Source organism: Phacochoerus africanus, unplaced genomic scaffold, assembly GCF_016906955.1.
Source record: "Phacochoerus africanus isolate WHEZ1 unplaced genomic scaffold, ROS_Pafr_v1 Scaffold_49, whole genome shotgun sequence".
NCBI classification, from domain to species: Eukaryota; Metazoa; Chordata; class Mammalia; order Artiodactyla; family Suidae; genus Phacochoerus; species Phacochoerus africanus.
In genome coordinates, this window is record NW_025927420.1 from 1 (window position 1) to 23951 (window position 23951).

The following is a 23951-nucleotide window of genomic DNA, read 5'->3' on the forward strand; positions in this document are numbered from 1 at the left end:
CTCCCTCCCTCCCCCTCCCTCCCTCCCCGTTCCTTCCTTCCTTCCCTTTCCTCCTCCTTTTCCTTTTTTTGCTTTTTAGGGCCACACCTGAGGCATATGAAGGTTTCCAGGCTAGAGGTTGAATCGGAGCTGTGTAGTAGCCTGGCCTACACCACAGCCACAGCAATGGCTGGATGCTTAACCCACTGATCGATGCCAAGGATCAAAACTGCATCCTCCTGGATATTAGTCAGACTCGTTTCCACTGTGCCACAACTGTAACTCCCACTTAGGGCCTTCTCTGTATATTCATTACAACCAGGCTGCATTTGTGTGTTGGGGGAGAGTGAAGACACAGCCACGGCCTTGCTGCGGGCTCTGCTTTATCCTGCCTGGGCAGGCAGATTGACAGCGCCTCTAAATGTCCACGTCCTCATCTGGGGAAACTGTGAGTTTGTTGCTTTACATGGCAGAGGGGGATTAAGGTCACAGATAAATTTTAAGGTCGCTAGTCTTCTGACTTTATTCATTTATTTTCATTTTTAAGAGTTTTATTGAAGGATAGTTGATTTACAAGGTTGTAATAATGTTCTGCTGTACAACACAGAGACTCAGCTATACGTGTATGCACATCCATTCTCTCCCCGATTGCTTTCCTGCATAGATCATCACAGAATATTGGGTGGAGTTCTCTGTGCTATGAAGTCAATAGATCCGCTGACTTTCAAAGAAGAAGGTAGTTCTGCATTGACTGGGGGGGCTCACCTGGTCACAAAGGTGGAAGAACGAGGCAGAAGGGAGGGCACCAGAGAGATGGCAGCAATGCCATGGACCTGGCCCGATATTGTTGGCTTTGAAGATGGAGGAAAGGGTCATGAGTCAAGGAAAACGGTGGACCTCTAGCAGCTGAGAAAGCCAAGGAACCGGAATCTTCTCTAGAGCCTCCAGAAAGGAAGGCAGTCGTGCTGACACCTTGGTTTTTGCTCGGTGGAATCCAAGTTGGACTTCTAGTCCACGGAACGATCAGGTAATAAATGCGTGCTGTTTCAGGCCATTAAGTTGGTGGTAATTTGTCGCGGCAGCAAGAGGAAACAAAAGCACCAGGCCACCTGGTAAGCCCACTTGTGGGGGGGGGGACTCCACTTGACCACCAGCATCAACCTCCAGACAGGTGAATAATTCTAGCTCCAGCCCTGTGAGATGATCCGCCAATCTTAGTGGGTTTCCCGGCTGAGGTCCCAGAGAAGAGCTCTACTCACTTTGTCTGCCCCAGTTCCTGACTCACAAAATCTATGACTATAATAAAATGATTGTTTTTATGTCACTAAGCTTTGGGGTGGTTTGTTTTGCAGCAGGGTGACTGGAAGAGCGATCTATCTTAGCCTTGAACTTGAACCAGATGGGACCGGGGGAAACGGCACGCACTGCTGGACCCAGAGCTCCCATCCCATCATTAGTATTATTTTTAACTGAACCCTGAACCGAACAGAAGGAAACACGGCCGAAATTGAAACTGAACTTGTATATTTTTTCAAGCTGTTGAAGTAGAATATTCAAACAGTCTTTTTGAGACAGACGCATAAAGAGTTCTACGCTAACCCCTTCACTCTGTATATTTTGATTTGCCTAAGGTCACCCAGTCATGGCAGAGTGGAGAGATTAATCTTTTTTTTTAAATAAGGCAGCCAGCTGTGACCCTCTCGGCTCTCCTTACCTTCCTTCAGAGCACACACTCTTGTCAAAGTTTGCCGAATAAAGGGACGATGGAGCTGTGCCTCTCAGATGTGAATTTCCCACCATCCAAGGACAGAGGCATTTCAGCCTGAACCAGACTCCTCAGGGGTTCCTGAGCAGAAGCTTCGTGCCCTTGGCTGAGAAATGGGAACTTTCCATCAAGGCCAGTGATCTTCAGTGTTTGAGCAGCCAGGCTGGGGTGTGTTGGGGTCCAGGTGGCCTTCATCTCATCTGGATCAGGCCGGCACAGTTTGTGGCCCTCCCCCATGATAGAAGGAGGGGGGACTCTGTGGAGACTTGGGGGCCCTTGGGGAGATAATCATTTTTCCAGAGCTTTATCACTTTTTCCATAACAGTACCCTCCCTTCAAGGTGGAAAGTCCCAGCTGGCGGCTGAGGATCCTCTCAATGCGCTTTTGTTCTCCGCCCTGCCCCCAGCCCAGGCAGCAGGGTGCTGGGCAGACACGAGCCCGCGCTGGACTTGCTGTACCAACAGACAGTGCAATAGAGAGGAGCCCTTCACACCAAGGAACTAGACGTCCCTGCTTCGAATCTTGGCTCTGCTATTTGCTAACTGTGCATCCTTGACAGGGTAGTGAATCTCTCTCTGCTATAGTTTCTCCATCTGAAAACTGCCACGGTGAGGAGTTCCCATTATGGCTCAGCGGAAAGGAATCTGACTGTTATCCATGAGGACACAGGTTCGATCCCTGGCCTTGCTCAGTGGGTTAAGGATCCAGTGTTGCCATGAGCTGTGGTGTAGGCCGCAGACTCAGCTTGGATCCCCTGTTGCTGTTGCTGTGGCTGTGGCGTAGGCTCGTGGCTACAGCCTTGATTCGACCCCTAGGCTGGGAATCTCCATAGGACGTGGGTGAGGCCCTCAAAAAAGAGAGAGAGACAAAAAAAACCCCTCACCATGGTGAAAATAATGACCACTTTTGAGGATTTCATATATGAAAGGCACTTAGCATAGCCCCCGATGCATGGTAAGAGTGACGGCACTCTTTGCTGTTACGCTGATCTTGGGCAATTCACTTACTTTCTCCGGGCCTCAGTTTCCCCAACTGTACAATGAAGATGGCAGTTCCTACCTGCCTCTTGACAGCTGATCTGGGTGTGAATCCTGGCCACCCTTTCTGGCTGGGTAGCCTTAGATACATTTCTTGGGTTCTCTTAGCCTCCATGTGTTCATCTATTATTTGCAAAATGGTACCTACTACCCAGATGGTTGATGCTGGTGACGATGAAAGGAGAAAATGTGTATCAAGCATGAAGCATGGGGCTCACCGCATAGAAAGAGCTAAAGCTAAAACAAAGTTAGCTTTTTTTTGTTTGTTTGTTTGTTTTTATGTATGAGAAAGAACTTTCTAAACTGTAATAGGCCATGTCCCTGGGAGGAGGACTGTGGTTTTCTCACAGGCTTTCCCAGCCATGCCTTATTCACAGACTCCTAGAATCAGAGAAGTCAGGATTGGAAGGGCCGTTTTAGAGATTGGTTAATTAATCCATTCGACAAATATTTACTGATCACCTACTAGGGGCCAGGGACGGATGCAGGGGTTGAGGAGAAAGCAGCATCGAGGTCCTGCCCTGGTTGGCCTCCTGTTCCTGTGGGGGAGGCAGACAGCAAACGTGTGAGTATGTGAATATACAATACAAATTCAGATTCAGAGGGTTCCGGTTGTGGCTCAGCCATAACAAATTCAACTAGGATCCATGAGGATGCGGGTTTGATCCCTGACCTTGCTTAGTGGGTTAAGGATCCAGTGTTGCCGTGAGCTGTGGTGTAGGTCGCAGACTCAGATTGGATCCTGTGTTGCTGTGGCTGTGGTTTAGTCCAGGAGTTACAACTCTGATTGGTTCCTAGCCTGGGAACCTCCATATGCCATGGGTGTGGCCCTAAAAAGAAAAAAAAAATTCAGATTCAAACCCTTTATTTTATAGATGAGGAAACTGAGGCCCAGGAAGGGAGGAGAGTTTCCTAAAGTCCTCCAGTGTCATAGCAGGGCAAAGACTCCCAAGCAATTCTTCATAGACCCAAATTATCTTACCCTAAACAAACTCTGGTTTCCCTAAGGTCCTAAGATGTGATAGCAGGAACCAACATTTACTGAATCTTCCTAGACGTGGGAACTATTTTGAGTACTTTACACTTTTTTTTTTTTTTTTACAGCCGCACCTGCAGCTTAGGAAAATTCCCAGGCTTGGGGTTGAATCGGAGCCGCAGCTTCTGGCCTACGCCACAGCCACAGCAACGCTGGATCCGAGCTGCATCTGTGATCTATGCCGCAGCGCACAGCAACCATGGATCCTTAACCCACTGAATAAGGCCAGAGATCGAACCTGCATCCTCTCGGACACTCTATGTTGGGTTCTTAACCCACTTAGCCACAACAGGAACTCCTGTGTTACACATCTTAAGTCATTTAATCCTCGCATCAATCCTGAGGGAGGGAACGGTCATTCTGTAGATGGGGAAACTAAGGCACAGAGAGATGGAGGAGGAGCAGCGTTTGAACATCGACCCCCTGGTTTAGGGCCAGGCCCTGCACCACTGTGCTGTCTTGTGCTGGCTGCGTGCTAACCCCTGCATCCAGTCTGCACTATTTGTTTCTTTCTTTCTTCCCTCTCCTTCCTCCCTTCATCCTGGTCTCAACGATTTCTTCCACGATCTGAGCAGCTTCCAGTAAACCTTTTCCCTTTCTGGTCCTCAATTTCCCCATCTGTAACTTAAGAGGATTGGATTATTTTTATGACTAACCTGACTTTTAGCCCCTTATCAATTTGCAATTCTTTTATTCAGATCCTTGTTTTCTAGTCTTTTTTCCCCATCAGACCGAGCTCCAGGTATGGACACTCTCTCTACTCCTGTTTACCAGCGTCTCCCTAGAACCAGGCTCTGGGCCCTGCACTTAGTAGGCCTTCAATCAGTAGTTGTGGATGCAGAAGGAAGGGGATCCTGGTGACTATCCTCAGGTTTTTCCACACCAGCTCCTGCGCTCTCTCCCTCGCTCCTCTTCCTTTCTCAGCCTGTGGGGCCTCCTCCCCGCCTCCCCCCCTCTCACCTCCCAGGGCCGGCTTGGGCCCTCCATCCGGCCTGCATTTTTCCGGGTTTGATATCATTTTTTCCACTCTCCCGGCTGCTGCTGGCTGCCTCTGCCAACTTTCCACGACTTTGGCCCCTCCCCCCCAACCGCAGGCTGGAGACAGCTTGGGGTGGGGGGAGACCCCACCCCCCCCACCCTGGCTGCAGTAGGGATAGGAAAATAAGTGCCATCAGTGCCCCGCTGGCAAGATTGGGGGGGGGGGGCGGTTCACAGCTGGAGGATATGGTGGCTCGCCTGCCTGTGCTTTGGTGTTTCTGGCAGCTGGGACGTGGCCCACGTGGGGGTCTGAGGCATCTGGACCGGCAGCTGGTTGGGGCAAGGGGTGTCAGGCGTCAGGGACACAATGGTCCAAACTGTTTGCATCTTGTTCTCCTCTCGAAGGAGTGACACTGCTTCCCCTTAGGCTGGAAACTCCTGACCTGACCCCCAAGGCCCATCCCCCGCCAGGCTGGACGCCTCACTACCTCCTCCTTTCCACGCAGACATAGGAGGAGGCTGGGCCCTGAGGTCTAGTCCTTACCCTTATCGGCTGGGTGATTCTGGAGCACTTACTTCCCCTCTCTGGGCTTCAGTTTCCAAAATGAATGACTTGGACTAAATTGGTCGGGGGGGGGGGGGGGAGGGGGGGGGGGAAACCACCCTGGGGATTAACGGATTGCGTGTCATGGAGTCTACCCCTCCTTTTATTTTTAGCCGCACCTGAGGCATGTGGATGTTTCCGGGCCAGGGATGGAATGCCAGCAAGCGGCTCTGGTGACCCAAGCGGCTATGGTGACAATGCTGGATTCTTAACCAGTTGCACCGCAAGGGAACTTCCTAACTGTCTTTAAATTCTATGCAAAATTGTGTTTGAAAGGCTATCTCCCCAGGAGTCTACAGCTTTTGGTCACATGCTCCAAGAGAACTGTGAATAAGCTGGGAACAGACTTGAATCTCATAAATCTGGGCTGGAATCCCGGCAGCTTCACCTACAGCAGTTGTATGATCTGGAGCATAAGCCTGTTCTGTGCCTCCATTGTTAAACTAGTAAACGTGAAGATTAATACTTGTGACAGTTTAGAATCCAGTCAGCTCCCCGAAAACACCAGCTATGTTATGGCCAGGATGAGTGCTGAGATTCCTTTCAGAGAATATTTTGTGAATCTATAATCTAAAAAATGGGTTAATGAGAAAATAGGAGGTCATTGCTCTGAACCGTGGTTGTTTGTGCTCCACAGTGGGTCTCGTGCAAACGGGTGTTGGGCAGGGACTGTGCCCAGTGGTTAGGAGATGGGCCTGAATCTACAATTCGTTCAGTGATTTTAATGGATTAACCCTGACACCCAGGTCAGCAGGCTAACTAGGTCTGCAATCTGTGCATGTGAGAGTGGGAGATGGAGACGCCTAGAAGAGCCCCAAAGAAGAGGTCTGGGCACTGACACTGGACATCTTTCTGGTTTATTGGTGGGAGGGGGTGGTTTGGGACGGGGTGGTTTCTGAGGGTAGGCCAGAGCCCAAGGACAACGAAGACTGCTTACAAAAAGACACACATCATATAAAAAAACCAATTTGTGCTTTGGCCCCATAGTCTGTCCATCATTTTCCCAGGGCACAGAAGTCCGAGAAATTGCGGCTGGGGGAGATGCTCTGTCCATTGCGGCAGTGGGTGGGCAAGGCCCACGACTCAGAATCCAGGTCACCGGGACTCTGCCCCTCGGCGGCATTGGTGGAGCCTAGAGTACACCCGTGTCTCGCTATCCCTGGCAGATTGGCAGCCTCAAAGCACGGCCAGGTTGTGGCAAGACTTGGAGCGCTCCTTGAGTGCCTGGCGGCGGGCGCTGCGGGCCACTAGGCGCGCCAAGAAGCGACGAGCACGCTGGCCGAGGCTCGCCCGCCGTCGTGGCGTGGGTGGCCCCTGGGCCCTGAGGTCGCGGCGGCGCAAGCGCAGTTGGCGGACCACGCCTTCGAAGAGCTCCGTCACGTTGTGCTGCAGCGTGGCCGACGTCTCGATGAATTTGCAGTCAAACACCACAGCGCAGGCGCGGCCCTCTGAGGGGGCGGGGTCAGACGCGAGGGGGCGGAGCCAGAACCGGAAAGAGGAGACAAAGGTAGCAAGAGGTGTGTTCAGTGTCCATGGGGAAGCATATTTTCTCCCTTCCCGTACCTCGTGCTGCATGCCAGAGATCAGACCCGGCTTTGAGGAGTTAGTTCACAGGCTAGTGATTGATACTGGTTAGTAGAATGAGGCTGGGAAGACAGGGAGGCTGGGAACAGGTGGAAGGGTCTTGAATGTCAGATAAGGGGGTCTTAATCTGTGCATCAGAATTATCTGGGGGAGCTTGTTAAAATGCAGGTTGCTGAGCCCACCCACAGAGATTCTGATGCGGTAGGTCTGGGTGAGGCCTGAGAGCCTTGATTTAACAAAATCTCCTGGAGATCGTGTTGTGGAATTTGGGGATGTCTGCTCATAAAGCAAATGGTCTTCCATCTTTAGGATGCCACTGGGCTGGATTCAGGGGCCTGGGTTCCAGTCCTCAGTGGCTGGTGACCCTGTAAAACTTGCTTCCCTGCTCTGGGTCTCAGTTTCCATATCTTTTAGATTTTTGTCCTGTGAATAGGGCCATTTTAATATCTTTATGGGTCCCACCTGATACATCCGATGTATTAAGATCTTCCCCATCTGGAGTTCCCATTGTGGCTCAGCAGGGTAAGGACTCAACATTGTCTCTGTGAGGATGCAGGTTTGATCCCTGGCCTTGCTTAGTGGGTTAAGGATCTGGGGTTGCCGCAAGCTGCAGCCTACTGCAGCTCTGAATCGACCCCTGGCCCAGGAACTTCCATATGCCACAGATGTGGCTGTAAAAAGAAAAAAAAAAGCTATTCCCCATCCCACTTTAAATACAATTTATATATAACTTCAAACATTTTGGTTTGCAGTTGCTGGCTGACACGATATTACATTTTAGAGAGAATTAAAGCTCTTTGAAATTTGAATTTATAATTTTCTCACTGTATTTTGGAGCCCATAACTGTCCTCTTTAGATCTCACATGTAAGTCCTTGAAAAGCTTATAGGCACTGGGCCTATCGTACCTGGTGACTAAGGGAGCCATGACGGAATTTTTAAGCAATGTAACAAGGTCAGATCTGGTTCTGGAAACTCTGGCAGTTGGTGGGGCAAACCCACTGAATGGGGATAAGAAGCATGGGGGCTGGCCCAGGCTAAAGTGGAAATGCCAGGACGGGGCAGAGGCTGAGGGCATGGGGGTGAGGATGGGGAGGGATTGTGGGGTTAAGGGAGGTGGACCTGATAGAATGTGGGGACTAGTTTGGGGGGAGTGAGAGGAGGCAAGAATGGTTTCCAGCTTCATAGGCTTAGGCAAGTAGATGCAGGATGGAGGTGGGGGTGGGTTGGGGCGAGTGGTGGTGCAGGAGGGAAGGGGTCAAGACAGTCACTGAGATGAAGAGTGCTGGAGAAGCAGTGACAGTAGGGCTGAGAGAAAGACAGAGGAGGAGGGCGGAGGGAAGGGCTTACCTTCCACAGAGACTTCGCGGCAGCGTGCCAGGTCCGCCTTGTTGCCCACCAGGATGATGGGCACGTGGTCTGCCTGATGCGTGCGCCGCAGCTGAATGCGGAGCTCAGAGGCACTCTCGAAGCTGCCCCGGTCTGCGATGGAGTACACGATGACGTAGGCGCTGCCCACCTGCAGGCATGACTCCTGGCTCCAGCTATCATCCTGTAGGGGAGGGGACCCAGACCCATCTTCAGAGGGTGCCTAGGCCCTGGCTCAGAAAGAAGGGGATGGGGTGCTCTGATGGGTTGGGATAGGGCTGAGGTTTATACTCTGGACAGGTTTGGGGGACAAATTCTGCTACAATCCCCTGTGTCACTGTGGGAAACCACCCATCTTCTCTGAGCCTCAATTCTCTGCTTGGAAAACTAGGCTGGGAGTACCAGTTGTGGTCAAGGGGAAACAAATCTGACTAGTATCCATGAGGATTCAGGTTCGATCCCTGGCCTTGCTCAGTGGGTTAAGGATCTGGCGTTGCCATGAGGTGTGGTGTAGGTCGCAGATGTGGCCCAGATCCCAGGTTGCCGTGGCTGTGGCATATGCCAGCAGCTGTAGCTCCAATTTGACCCCATGCCTGGGAAATTCCATATGCTGTGGGTGTGGCCCTAAAAAGACCAAAAAGAAAAAAAGAAAAACGAGGCTAATGACACTACCTCACCCCATTTCTCATTCATTGGTTCCTTCTGGAGGATGGGCACTGGTGACAAAAGATTTATTTCGCTCCCATTCCTACTAAGGAGGATTCTGGCTTTGCCTGTTCAGCTCTTTTGTCTGGTTTGAGGAGGGTGTGGTCTTGCTAGACAGTACTTTTAGCCCTTGGCAGTCCAGAGTTAAGAGAAAAAAAGGGAGGGAAGGGGGTACAGGAGGCTGATTCTAGGGGAGGCATTTTTCTGGACTGTCTTGGAGAGTCAAAGGAGCATCTGTGGGGTGTAAGGGAAGGGGGCAGGAGAGGCAATGGGGCATTTTAAGAAATGGAGTCTTGGAGTTCCTGTCGTGACGCAGTGGTTAATGAGTCCGACTAGGAACCATGAGGTTGCAGGTTCGGTCCCTGGCCTCGCTCAGTGGGTTGAGGATCTGGCATTGCCGTGAGCTGTGGTGTAGGTCACAGATGCAGCTCAGATCCCGCATGGCTGTGGTTCTGGCCTAGGCCGGCGGCTACAGCTCCGATTCGACCCCTAGCCTGGGAACCTCCATGTGCTGCAGGAGCGGCCCTAGAAAAGGCAAAAAGAAAAAAAGACAGAAAAAAGAAAAAGAAATGGAGTCTTGAAGAGGAAAGAACTGGGGTAATTTTGAAACTCTGTTTTGGATGATGATCTTCTGTTAGAGGTCGCACTCTGAGACTGAACCAGTTGGGCAACAATTTTCTTTTTTCTTTTTAGGGTGGCACCTGCGGCATATGGGAGTTCCTGGGTTAGGAGTCGAATTGGAGCTGCAGCTGCTGGCCTGTGCCACAGCCACAGCAATGCGGGATCGGAGTTCTGTCTGCAGCCTACGCCACAGCTTGTGCTCTGTTAACCCACTGAGCGAGGCCAGGGATCGAACTCACATCCTCACAGACAGTATGAGGCCAGGGATCATACACATCCTCGTGGACACTATGTTGGGTTCTTAACCCAATGAGCCACAATGGGAACTCCTCTTAAGTGATAAATAAGACACAGTTCCTGCCTTCTAAAAGCTCATGGTCCGGAAAGGGGTGCCATGGAAATGGAGAGTTGGAGTACCCTTAAGAGAGGCATGTGTGAGTGGCTGGAGGAGTCACGGGGTGGGGGTTAGGGCAGGGATAAGCCAAAGGAACTCAACCAGGCAGAATGTGGGAGGGTTTCACAGAGGACTGGTGAGGGGGGTCAGGATGAGCAGGCTGAGCAGGAGGGAAGAGAGTGGGCCAGGAGTGGGAAATGCCCAGTGTGATGGAAGGACTGTTTGTGAGCCGAAAGACGCCAGACAAATTTTCTGATAATAAGGTAGATAAGCAGGAAAGCATTGGATCCATGGACACCATCATTGTCAAAGGGGGTGTGTTCTTGACAGACATACTGATCCTTCCCCAGGCCAAGTAATCCTGAACTGAGTCAGAGAGATGTGAGTTCTCATTCTGGATTCTCAGCCTTGATTGTGGACAGGTTCCGTCCTCTCGCTGGGTCTTAATTTTCTAATCTGTAGAATGAGAGGGTGGGTCTTGACCCTTCATTCATTCATTGCACAAGTATTTATGGAGTATGTGCTGTGTGTTAGGATCATAAAACCCAGTTGGTACATGGATTGGTGGGTAAGAACCCCTTGGGGGCGTGATTAGAAAAATAGAGTTCAAGAGTTCCTGTGTATACCGTGGGTTAAGGATCTGGCATTGTCACCTCAGTGGCTTGGGTTGCCAATGTGGTGTGGGTTCGATCCCTGACCCAGGAACTTCCGAATGCTATGGGCGAGGCCAAAAAATATAGAGTCCAGAACCCCATTTTTATAGGTTCTAATTCATTCGGTCTGGGTTGAGACTCAAGAATCTGGTTTTTATACCCTCCAGGTGACCCTGATGGTCAGCCACACTAGGCTACCACTGGATGAGCCAGTGGCACTCTCAGTTCTGTCCAGTTTTGCCTCTCTGACATAAAAAAAAGATCTAGACCAAGGATGGAAAGAATGGATGCTTATTCCATTAAGGCTGCTACTGCATGGACCCTCTTTGGGAACTGCCTTCACAGACAGCAGACGAGGAAACTGTAGGAAAATCAAGGTCCAGAGGAGAAGAGAAAACTTTATCAAGGCCACACAGCCAGCTGGGCACACAATTCCAATTCTTCCAGTCCAGTACTTTTCCTACTGTCTCCCAAATGGGAATCCCAATCTGGTCTTTTTTTTTTTTTTTTTTTTTTGCTTTTTAGGGCCGCACCCGCAGCATATGGAAGTTCCCAGGCTAGGGGTCGAATTGGAGCTATAGCTGCTGGCCTACACCATAGCCACAGCAATGCCAGATCCGAGCCATGCCTGCAACCTACACCACAGCTCACAGCAACACTGGATCCTTAACCCACTGAGCAAGACCAGGGATTGAACCTGCAACCTCACGGTTACTAGTCGGATTTGTTTCCACTGCACCACAATGGGAACTCCTTTTTTTTTTTTTTTCTTCTTTCTTTGGTAGTGCCTACAGCATACGGAAGTTCCTGGGCCAGGGATTGAACCAGAGCCACATCAGTAACCATGCCAAGTCCTTAACTGCTAGGCCACCAGGGAGCTCTATGATCACTCTTCTTAATTCACTTGACTCTGCCCCATAGGTCTCTCAGCTGCATCCAAAAAGCATACCTTCCCTCACCAATCTGAGCTCCATGAGGCAAGGGGACATGTCTGCCTTAATAACTGCTGGATGTCTTGGCCCATCCAGCCAGTGTTTCTTAATAAAAAAATGAGTGAGGGAACCTCAGCTGGATATTCAGAAGATGATGCTCTGAATCGGGATAGAGAGGAGGCAGTCCTAGTGCATAAGAGTACAGGCTTTGGGGTCTTAGAGATCTGCGTTTGAATCCCACTTGCTATCTGAGAACTTTGGACACATTACTTAACCTCTCTGAGCCTTGACTGCCTTATCAGTGAATGGGAATCAGAAGTACATTCACTGTATAGTTTCTGTCTTGCCTGAATGTCATGATAGATGTGCTTAGCCCAGGGGCTGACACTACACTTAGGGGCTGGCACTTAGCACACGGTGCTCCAGAACTGTCAGCTGCTCTTAGAAGAATCATCATAATTATTATGATGCTCATTTGGGTCTTGGTTTCCTTTTATGCTAAAGAACTGGTCCCCTAGCTCCTTCATCCCCGGCCTTTGGGCCAATCACTAGAGCTGTCAGCCATTCTTGTCAGTCATCCAACACTGACCTCCGAAGCCCCTTCCTGTGGGCAGGGCCTCCCTGAGTGTTAGGGAAGGGGCCTACCCCTGAGAGAGATGGAATCCCAGGTGAATTTTACCCTTATTTTTTTTCCTTTGTAGGGCTGCACCTATGGTATATGGAAGTTCCCAGGCTAGGGGTCTAATCAGAGCCGCCGCTGCCAGCCTGCACCACAGCCACAGCAATGCCGGATCTGAACCACATCTGTGACCTATAACTCAGCTTGTAGCAATGCCAGATCCTTAACCCAATGAGAGAGTCCAGGGATCAAACCTGCATCCTCCTGGATACTAGTTGAGTTCTTAACCCATTGAGCCACAATGGGAACTCCCAAGGCGAATTTTTTTTTGTCTTTTGTCTTTTGTTGTTGTTGTTGTTGCTATTTCTTGGGCCGCTCCCTCGGCATATGGAGGTTCCCAGGCTAGGGGTTGAATTGGAGCTGTAGCCACTGGCCTACGCCAGAGCCACAGCAACGCAGGATCCGAGCCGCATCTGCAACCTACACCACAGTTCACGGCAACGCCGGATCGTTAACCCACTGAGCAAGGGCAGGGACCGAACCCGCAACCTCATGGTTCCTAGTCGGATTCGTTAACCACTGCGCCACGACGGGAACTCCCAAGGCGAATTTTAGATGCTTTTTTTTGCTTAGTTTTATTTCTTCATAGTTCTACAATGAACATGTATTACCTGTATTGTAAGAAAAAAAAAAAGACAACTCAAAACAGATAAGAAAAGCATAATGGGAACATGTCCCTGACAGAAGCTATCTTCTCGCTTTGGAATGTGCTAGCGGAAGACATCCTTTGATATCCTCTTTACTGACTTTTTTTTTTTATTAGCTACCACGTTATGATTAATAGGAATTATTGTTATTTACAATTCTTCACTCGTTCAGCATTTTTTCATGCTCCAAACTGTATTTACCTCTGTGAAACTGCGTACGAACTTAAAAAAAAACAAAAACAAAAACAGCTGGGGAGTTCCCATTGTGTTGCAGAGGAAACGAATCCAACTACTATCCACGAGGATGAGGGTTCAATCCCTGGCCTCTCTCAGTGGGTCCGCGGTGTGGGGGGGGGATCTGGTGTTGCCATGAGCTGTGGTGTAGGTCGCAGACACAGCTCAGATCTGGTGTGGCTGTGGCCGGCAGCTGTAGGTCTTATTCGACCCCTAGCCTGGGAATCTCCACATGCCATGAGTGCCGCCCAAAACAACCCCCCCCCCAAAACCAGCTGGTAAGGAAGGAATGAATGATCCACCCATTTATCAAGTAAGAAAACTGAAGCTCAGCATGGGTAAGTCAGTTGCACAAAGCCAATAGGTAAGACAAAGGAAGAGGGTGTTGGACCTCAGGCTAAAGCTGGTGTTCTTTCCCTCGCACAGTGTGGGTGGGTGGAGTGGGATGGGGGTGGAGATTTGCAGGGGGAGAAGCACCTCCCGGGAGGGCTGTAAGGAGGGGGGTCAATGGAGTGAGAAGAGGGGGTCAGGGTCGTGAGGACTTTCTATCTTTGGCTGGAAAGGCTGCTTAGAAGCTGTGGGTTTTGGGTGGGGGGTGGGGGGGGGGGTGGTGCTGAAGATGGGCCCTGCACTGTCCCTGCTTTGTAGCGTCCTAGGAAGGGACAGGAATCTGGTGTTAGCCTCAGCACCCCTCCCTCCAAATCCTGCTTGCTGTGCCATACCGGTTTCTCCGCCTCCCAGGTGTCCATGACCAGCAGCGTGGTGTCCTCTCCATCCACCGTGAGGGTCCTCTCATATACATCTTCTGCAACCCAGAAAAGAGCCGGATTTCAGGGAGGAGATACAGGCCTGGGAAGAGGGTAGGCCTCCCTAGCCCCTTTTTCCAGTCACACCTCCTGCAAGTGCTCACCCTGCTTGTTTGATGTCTGTCTCTCCCAATAGGTTAAGAAGCACATGAGGAGTCTGTGTTTCCCTAGCTGCTGGCAGAGTACCTGGCACACAGTAGGTACTGAGAAAGGCTTTGTTGGTTTGGTTGATTGAATGAGTGTGAGTGATGGGCTTAAAGTTGGGCTGGGAATTCTCCCAGTCCCGCTCTGTCCTTGGCTTCCTATGTGCTTCAGGCAGGTCATGTTACCCTCTTTGGGTCTGTCTCCCCACCTCTCACACATACAGGTGTACAGGTCCATCTCTCATATGGGTTCTCACTCCTAGGGGGTCAAGGCTGGAGAAAGGGCCTGGTCAGAGTGTCCCCACTTCCTCTCTGCCTTTGACCCCTCCCCCCACTCCCCCTGGGTCCTCTTAGCTGATCCTGTGGGGACTCATCTTCATGTCCTCTGTCCTTGTCCTTGTTTCCCACCATCCTGGGACCCCTCCCCCATCCCTCTCAGCTCACTGCATGTCTTGGGAATAGAGGAACCCAGGGCCCAGAACTTAGTGTCCAGGAGTCTGCTTTTGGGGCAGCATCTTAGTTTGGCTGCAGATCATGGGGAGCATGGATGGCTGGTTGTCTGTGGGGCGGGGAGGATCTGAGAATTGGGAGGGGGCCCACCATTTCTTTACCCTTCAGACTCATGGAACTCAGAGTTGCTTCCGTTATGCCATGGAAAGGAATCATATACCTCTCATCTGTGAGAAACTGGCAAAATTCTCACTCACTATTTAAGGAATTTCCCTCCTGTAGATCCTTGTGCAGGCTGTGCCCTACACAACTCTAGGGGGCATCATTCACTTCATCGTCTCTGTGAATGATGCCCCTTAGAGTTGAGCAGTGCATGAGCTGTACAACTGTTCTTGACTGTTGTCAACTCTTGGTGCCCAGATGACAGTGACTTCACTCCTTTGACCACATCCCAGCCCAGCCCACAGGCTCCCTACCTCCCAGCGGTTCATGGAGGTCCCGCTCTTGCTTTCCCGCAAAGAGGTTGGCCAGGCTGGTCTTCCCTACGCCAGGATCTCCGAGCAGTACCACACGGTAGAGGGCTTCCCAGGAGCCTTCAGAGTCGCTGGATTCAGAGGACCAACCGCTGGGAGCAGGTGAACGTTGCCGGTTGGGGGGATTGAGGGAGGCTGATTGGCCCAGCCGGGGATGCTGGGATCGTGTGGAAGATGCTGTGCCCAAGAGGCCAGGCTGGTGGCCCCGGGCCGACAGGGGCAGTGGAGTGCTGGCTCGCCGACGAAGGGGGGTTTTTCCTTCTTGCTGAGTGTTTAGTGTCATCCTTGGGAAGCAGGGCTTCCTTCCTTCCTTTCTTGGGCAAGAAGGAGGAGTGGGTGGTTAGCCAGGTGCTTTGAGCCCCTTCTTCTGCAGGGTCCAGATGAGCTGCTGAGCCCCTTCTTGTTTACATGGGAGGAGGAGGCGCCTCAGATCCTCCTGGGTGGGGGCTTCCTGGCTTCTGGTCTAGAGCCAACCTGGGTCAGGCTGGGAGGGGTGAGTGAGCGTGAAACACACACATGCATGCACACCAGAGACCATTTCTTATGCCTTGAAGATGACCCACTCCCCATGACACACAGACAGGCAGCGGGGCAGCCGCGCGTGGGATGTCCACACCCGCATGAACACTGAGCTGCCCCTGCCATTCAGGACATGAGACCCACGATCGTGAAGAACACTTGGATTCCCTGTCCTCCTCTTTCCCACTGGTCTCTTCCCCACGGTTCGGTTTGGGTAGGGAGGTGCAGAGGAGGGCTGAGAGCCCCTGGGGGGATTCACTTCCGCAGCCCGTTCCCTCAAGAGCTGAGGAAGTGGCCGGAGGGTCGGCTTAGTACTCCAAAGGCAAAAGGGTCTGGGGGTTCCCACCGGGTTGAAACCCGAGCGCCCCGGTGCCATGGGAACGGCGTGTCCGGCCCGCCCCCTCCGTGAAAAATTCAGGAGCGGCTGGCGCGACGGCCTCCAGCTGCTGTTGCGGGGCGGGGGCTTCGAGGCGGCCAGGCCCCAGGTTTGGTGATAGGAAGGGGTCCTGGCGGGGGTGGGGAGGTGGAGAGGGGACCTACCCGGCCCAGGAGGGCATGTCATTCCCGGAGTGTGAGTACGAGCTTCCCCAGCCTGCGGTCCTGGGTGTGAGTCCCCAGATCCTTGGAGGGTTACTTGTCCCAGACTGCCTCACTCTCCGGGGTCCAGATCCAGGGATCCTCACTTCAGGATGCGGGTTTGAGGCCCCCCTCAACCCCTGACTGCGCCACAGAACCTCCCGGCCCCCACCCCCACCCCCCCATACAGGCGCCTGGCGAACTCCGCTCCAACTTAACTAAGTTGGTGGCAGGATTCACGGGCCTTTACCTCAGTGTGAGGAGGGGTCCAGGGTCCCCGGCCGCCCGCAGCTGCTGGGTACTCCAGGCTGTACCACCGCCTCCGCGCGCAGCCCCTCGGGCCGGTCCAGCCCCGCCGCCCTGGTTGGGGGAGGAGCCGCGACCCCGCCCCGTCGAGCCCCGCCCCGTGAGGGCAGCCCCGGGGTCTCCGCCCCAAGGCCTTGGCCGCTGAATGATTTTTCGCAGAGTTCTACTGACCAGTGGCTTCAAGTCCTTTACCAGGGGCGGGGGTTGGGGGGGGGTGCGAAAGGGGGGAAGGATGGGGGTTCTGAATTCCTGAGTCCGGATCCCTCTGCATTCGCATCCATCTATCCTCTCCAGCAATGGGGCATACCAGCTTTTAGCTTTCACAAAAAACGCTTGGGCAACTTGTTAAATATTCAGATTCCAGGTCGCAGCCTGCAAGAGAGGCAGATTCAGCAGTCCTGGCCGAGAGTTTTGGGAATCTGCATTTTAAACAAGTATGCAAGTTGAGTCTGGTGCAGAGTTCATAGACCCCGCTTTGAGAAACTCTGCTTTGGATGGGGAATTAATTTTGAGAGGTGGCAGAGGGGTCCCAGGAAGTCTGCACCGAAGAGTTCTGAATGTCTTGCGAGTTCCCGCTGTGGCGCAGCTGAAAGAATCCCATTAGTGTCCATGAGGATTCCAGTTCGATCCCTGGCCTCGTTCAGTGGGTCCGGGATCTGGTATTGCCCTGAAGTGTGGTGTAGGTCGCAGACATGGCTCAGATTCTGTGTTGCTGTGGCTATGGATGGCAGCTGTAGCTCTGATTTGACCCCTAGCCTGGGAACTTCTATATGCTGAAGGTGCGGCCCCAAAATAGAAAAAAAAAAAAAAAAAGTTCAGAATGTTTTGGCGGCAACATTCATTCATTCATTCATTTGTAATCCAATCATTCACCAAATGCTAGGGTTTGTGCCCGTTTATGCAGCTAGGGGTGCCCTGTGCCTGAAAGAACGCCTCCTTGATGATTATTTACTCAACTCTTCCTGTGCCTGGTATGGTTTGAACACTTTGCCTGGATTATTAGCTCATTTAATCCTGATGCCACAGTAAGAGGATGTACAAACTGCTGTTTGACTTGGCTTGGGACTCAGATCTCTGCCCTGCTGGCTTTTTTTTTTTTTTTGCAGAATGAATTTCCAAGGCTAGGATTTAAACTAGGAGCTGCAGCTGCTGGCCTAAGCCACAGCCATGCCAGATCCCAGCCACATCTGTGACATACCTTAGATGGCAGCAATAACCCACTGATCGAGGACCGGGATGGAATCTGCATCCTCACGGACACTATGTCAGGTTCTTAATCCACTGAGCCACAACCAGAACTCCCTGCCAGCCCCCTTCCCCTCCTTTTTTGGCTGCCCCCAAGGGCACATGGAAGCTCCTGGGCCAGAGACCAAACCACACCACAGTGTACCACAGTGCATCACAGCAGTGACCCCAGCCACAGCAATGACTGTGCTGGATTCTTAATTTGCTTCGTCACCAGGGAAATCCTACTGTCGCTTTCTATCAAAGTCTGTGCTCTCCCCTAGCATCCCCACTCCCCTCCCACCTCACCAAGTCTTACCAGGCCTATAAGAAGAGAAAATAGATACTGTGACCTTGGTACAGAGGAGGAGTTGGCTGTAGAGAAGTGGTGATTTTGGCCATCCATGGGTCTTTGAGCAGGATGCTTCCATTTATTTATTTATTTATTTATTTATTTATTTATTTATATTTTTTGTCTTTTTGCCATTTCTAGGGCTGCTCCTATGGCATATGGAGGTTCCCAGGCTAGGGGTCCAATTGGAGCCGTAGCCACAGCCTATGCCACAGTCACAGCAACGTGGGATCTGAGCCATGTCTGCGACCTACACCACAGCTCAAGGCAACGCTGGATCCTCTCAACCCACTGAGCAAGGCCAGGGATCGAACCTGAAACCTCATGGTTCCTAGTCAGATTCGTTAACCACTGAGCCACGACGGGAACTCCAGGATGCTTCCTTTTAGGTTATGAAGGACAAGGGCAGGTGTGTGCGTGGGCCTCATGGACACCGTGCTGTACCTGTGGGAGGGGCTCATTGTCATGGCTGAGGGGGCCCAGGTGTCTAGCTCAGAGCAGCTCCCGCAGCAGCCTGGTGGACTAACTCAGCCCCTATAGGATTTTGGGCAGAGGCTGAACCCCCTCAGCACCTGGTTTCCTGCTGTGGCTTGGCCCTCTAAGCTTCCCTTTGCCACCTACAAGATGGGTTATGAGTGATGCAGTGTTGTCTGGGAGTGAGACAGTTCTGAGTCCCAGCTTTGCAGCTTAATTTCTATATGGCCTTGGGCAAGTCACCTCTATACTTTGGGTTTCAGTCTTTTGATTCAGTCTTTTGAAATCTGGGGCGTTCTATTGCGGCTCAGTGGTGACAAACCTAACTAGGATCCATGAGGATACGGGTTAGATCCCTGGCCTCGCATAGATGGTTAAGGATCTGGTGTTGTGAGCTGTGGTGTAGGCCTGCAACTATGGCTCCAGTTTGACCCCTAGCCTGGGAACCTCTGTATGCCGTGGGTGCGGCCCTAAAAAAAAAAAAAAAAAGGGAAAGAAAAAAAGACCCTGAAATCTGAACATGTTACACCATGTTCAGCTTTCTGTAATACAAAAGCATGAACTTGGCATTCAAGACCTATGGTATTCTGGCTTCTCTCCTCTGCAAGTTCATTTCCAATCTCTCCCAACAAACTCCTTGCTCTGGTCAATACCCTACTCTTTCAGGCACATTCTGCCTGGAATACTCTCTTCCCCCTACTCATTTTTCAAGATGAAACTCAGATGCATGTGTACCAGACACTGTGTTCTTATTTTATTTTATTTTTGCTTTTTAGGGTCGACCCACGTCATATGGAGGTTCCCAGGCTAGAGGTCAAATCGGATGTGTAGCTGCCAGCCTACGCTACAGCCACAGCAACACTGGATCCTCAACCCACTGAACAAGGCCAGGGATAGAACCTTTGTACTCTTGGATGCTAGTCAGATTCGTTAACAACTGAGCCACGATGGGAACTCCTACCAGACATTGTTCTAAGCTTTGTACACATGTTATCTCAGTGGTCCTCGAACTTTAATGGAGCCTTAGAATCACTTGCAGGGCTTGTTAAACCACAGCTTGCCAGAACCCACCCCCGGATCTTTTTATTCAGTGTGTTTGGACTGAGCTTGAGAATGTGTGTTTCTTTATTCTCTTTTTTAGAGCCACACCAGTGGCATATGGAAGTTCCCAGGCTAGGGGTCAAATCAGAGCTTCAACTGCCTGCCTGCACCCTAGCCACTGCAACGCAGGATGTAAGCCTCATCTGTGACCTATGCCAGAGCTCACAGCAATGCCGGATCCTTAACCCACTGAGCGGGGCCAGGGATCGAACCTGTGTCCTCATGGATACTAGTCAGGTTACCACTGAGCCACAATGGGAACTCCAAGAATGTGTGCTTCTCACAAGCCCCCGGTATTGCTGCTGCTTGCTAGTCTGGGTACCACACTTTGAGAACCATTCTGTTATTTCCTTTGATCCCCCTGAGCTAGCTACCCATTACTTTCTGTGAGGCAGGTATTATTACTCTTCTCATTTTCTGAAGACAGCTAAATACAGTTGACCCTTGATCAACACAGGTTTGAATTGTGCAGGGCCACTTACACAAGGATTTTTCAATAGTAAACACAGCAGTAGCCCATGATTTATGGTGGGATGAGTCTGCAGATGTGTAACTGCAGATGCAGAAGAACTGTGCATACAAAGGGCCAACTACAAGTTATAGGTGGGTTTTCGATTGCTCTTGAGGGTGCATCCCTAACCCCTATGTTGTTCAAAGGTCAACCGTACAGACTTGTTTGAATGCATAAGAGAGTTCTGGTCCCACGTCTTTAGCATAAGAAGGAAACCTCCGTGGATTTTTGCAAGGAGGGCTTGTCATTATTTCCTAGATGACAGCCTGGGACTCAGAGAGGCTACGTGACTTGTCCAAGGTATCACAGTGATTAGAGGGAGATGCTGGCATATTGAACTGGGTCTCTCCAAATTTAAGGCTTTCCCCACCCCCTCAGGTGGAGAAGAGGTCCAGTTTCTGACCCTAGGCACTGCTTCAGGAAATTCTGTCCCCAGCTTCAGAGTTCAGCAACCTCCGGATGGTATGGCTGATCAGTTCCCCACAGAGCTGGCTGAGGTCCAGCTGTATCCTTGGGACCACAGGGCCTCTGACTCCCACTTGGGCCTCCTGCTGCCCACGTTCCTGCCTTGATCTGCAGCCCAATAAAGGCTGGGCCCCGAGCAGCGGGCTCAGCTTGCTTGATTCCTCTTCTCTTGTGTTCTCCCCAGCAGCCCCTCTCCAGATCTTGTGGCCATGACACAGCTGCTTCTGCTTATTGTGGCTCTCCTGGTCCTGGGTCATGTGCCACCAGGTAACATCATGCGTGCGCGCGCGTGCGTGTGTGTATGTGTGTGTTGTGTGTTGTGTGTTCTGTGTGTGTGTGTGTAGATATGAGGAATACGTTCTCAGCTTCTGGGGGACAGATGAGGCCTAGACCAACATTTAAATTCTGGCCTCACCACTGACTTGCTGGGCAGCTTGGAGCGAGTTGCTAAATCAGCCCGCACCTCAGTTTCCTCATCTTTAAGATGCGATTCACTCCACAAGGATTCATCAGAAAAATATTTACTGTGTGCCAGGCACTATTATAATTTCTGGGAATCAAGCCATGAAAGCAAATGAAAGCAAACAGGATTCTTGCTTTCATGGAGCTGATATTTCAGTCAGCAGAGGCAGAAAATAACCAAATAAAGGTATGATGTGTTAGGCAGAGATAGGTGCTAAGAACAATAAAAGCAAGGGGTTAGTGTGTCAGGTATGTGGGGGGGCGGGCAATGGAAGAGCTGGTGGGCATGGTCAAGAAAGGCCTCTGCTGCTTAAAAAAAGATTTTGGAACATTTCAATATACATGAAAGTAGAGAGAATAATATGAGGAACGAGGCAAGTTAAAAAATGTTTATTATGGAGAAATGTAAACTTATGCAAAAATAGAGAATAGGGTGAGTTTTAAATGAACCCTTTTTATTTTAGAAAATTTCAAACATAAATCAAAAAAATAATACAACCCCCCCATGTATCCCTCACCCAACTTCTGCAGTTATCAACTTGAACCTGTTTTGTTATTCATCTGCCCCCTCCTCCTCCCCAGTGGACTGTTTTGAAGGAAATGTCAGATATTTATGTGAGGTGAGTTTGAGCAGGGATCTGGGGACAGTGAGAATACAGAGGAGATCATGCAGGCAGAAGGGAGGCAGGAGGTGACAGATGTGTTCGAGGAGCAGTGAGGAGGCCAGCCAGGCCGGAGTGGGGAGCCCAAGAAAAAAAGGGGAGGGGGAGTTCCTGTTGTGGTGCGGCAGAAACAAATCTGACTAGTATCCACGAGGGTGTGGGTTCAATCCCTGGCCTCACTCGGTGGGTCGGGGATCCAGCGTTGCTGTGAGCTGTGGTGTGGGCAGCAGATGCAGCTCAGATCCTGCATTGCTGTGGCTGTGGTGAAGGCTGGTGGCTGTAGCTCAGATTTGACCCCTAGCCTGGGAATGTCTATATACCATGGGTGCGGCCCTGAAAAGTAAAAAAAAAAAAAAAAAAAAGTGGGGCAGAGGGGGAGCAAAGTTCAATATCTGAGGAGGGGACCACAGATCATAAAGGAGCAAAAATAACTTCCGTATCTCAGGGTTGTTGGATGGTTACCATGTGTTGGTGTGTTAAGAGCAGTTGTTACAGGAACTGCCCTCACCTGGGCATCAAGATCTCGGGTTCTGGTTCCAGACCCACCACTTACTGGGTAGGAGAAGTTGGGTGAGTCCCTTCCCTTCTTTATCTGAAAAAAGAGAGGGGTGGACCTAGAATGAGCCCTGGCTGCTCCAACTCTCTAAGCTCCCATTCCCATAACCTCATTTTCCATTTGTTGAGTATTGGCACTGTGCTAAAGTGATTCAGTCTCCTGTAACTGCCCTCTGAAAGAGAGTTGTGCAGACAAAGAATCGGAGGCCAAGGTTACTCAGCTGCGAGATGGCAGAGCCGGGATTTGGACTCAGGGGAATCTGAGCTGAGTTCTCACCACACCCTTAAGTATTGCTCTACACGCCTTTTTCAGTGGATTCTTTGCCTCATAGAGATTAGATGCCAGTTCTGTATTATTCTAAGATTCTTGACCTTGACATGGTTGAATAACATGTATGGGTAGCCCAAAGCAGCGGGTGAAGATTCCTTGGGATCCCTGTTAATGCAGGAAGAGGTAGGGAAGTTTCCCTCCACCTCCCACTTAGCCCCAGTTCCTCTGAGTTGCTTGGTCACGTTATATACCTGGAAATATTGCTGTTAACAGGCCTAAGTGGTCCTGCTCATTCCTTACTTCACACACCTGCCCTCATTACATCGTAGCGCCCTGATCACTTACTTTAGGATGCTTAACCTCAAGTCTGCTTATGGTATTTATTTGCCTGGGTTTTTAAGCTACTTCCCTGTCAGCTGGAAGCTCCTTAAGGGCATGAACCATGGCTATCTTGTCCCTTGTGGTCCTCCCAGTGACCCATGTTTGTTGAATGAATAAATGACACAGCTGCCCTACCGCATGCTGTGATCAAAGACCCTTGGAGGGAGTACAGGACCTACTTACCCAAAGCTTTACCTTTTCCGTGGCCCATAGTTAGAAATTGTAACCAGTGGTCTAACCTGTGACATGTGGGCTAACCTGGACTGATCTGTGGTCTTAACTATAACTGGCTGTCTTCTCTATGACTAGTGGTCTAGCCTGTTACCTCTAGTCTAAACCTTGACCTGTGGCCAGAGTTCTTGTTCTGTGGCCTGACTTATGACCTGAGGGCTGTTCTAAGACCAGAGTCTAACAAATGGCTTAACATGTGGTTAGTGATCTAACTTGTGACCATGATCTGTGGTTAAATCTGTGATCTAACCTGCAACCCTTGGGTGGTTCTGTGACCCGGGGTCTTCCCCTGCACAGGGAGGAGTGAATTCAAACGGTGTTGGAAGGGCCAAGGGGCCTGCCGGCCTTACTGCACGAGGCATGAAGCCTACATGCAACTGTGCCCGGATGCCTCCCTGTGCTGTCTCGCCTATGGACTCAAGATGGCCAAGACTGAAAATGTTTAGCTGGTTCTGGGGCTGGCGCCCTTACTCTCCAATAAAACACGAGCTGTCAGCTGTCTCCTCTTGTCACTGCCTTGCCACCCCTGGGGGCTGGGCTGGGGGGTGAGGGAAGTTCAGAGTGGGAGGGCTGGAGGGATGGTGAATGGAGAGAAGTGAGAGGCTCGAGGAGAGTGGGCATGAATGACCGTTGTAACTGGTTCCAGTCCAGCCTGAATCGCTTTAACTCTATCCAACTCTGGAAAAATCACTCAACTTCCCTAAGCCATTTCTC

The 23951-nt window shown here is 51.0% G+C and overlaps 2 protein-coding genes across 3 annotated transcripts; one reads left to right on the forward strand and one right to left on the reverse strand.

The window, feature by feature from the left end:
• Positions 1-6234: 6234 nt before the first annotated feature.
• On the reverse strand, positions 6235-16609 carry REM1 (RRAD and GEM like GTPase 1). Of its 2 annotated transcripts, none has more exons than XM_047766138.1 (5): positions 16493-16609; positions 15091-15457; positions 13938-14020; positions 8333-8534; positions 6235-6847 (listed from the first exon to the last, which is right to left on the reverse strand). In XM_047766138.1, exons 2-5 carry the CDS (start codon positions 15428-15430, stop codon positions 6576-6578), a joined length of 897 nt encoding a protein of 298 aa, XP_047622094.1. In that variant the 5' UTR covers positions 15431-15457; positions 16493-16609; the 3' UTR covers positions 6235-6575. The 2 variants fall into 2 exon arrangements, with proteins under 2 accessions (XP_047622094.1, XP_047622093.1); XM_047766137.1 differs by having other exon boundaries at positions 15091-15631.
• A 4264-nt stretch (positions 16610-20873) lies between these two features.
• On the forward strand, positions 20874-23698 carry DEFB124 (defensin beta 124). The gene is made up of 2 exons (XM_047766139.1): positions 20874-20942; positions 23535-23698. Exons 1-2 carry the CDS (start codon positions 20885-20887, stop codon positions 23681-23683), a joined length of 207 nt encoding a protein of 68 aa, XP_047622095.1. The 5' UTR covers positions 20874-20884; the 3' UTR covers positions 23684-23698.
• The last annotated feature ends 253 nt before the right edge of the window (positions 23699-23951 follow it).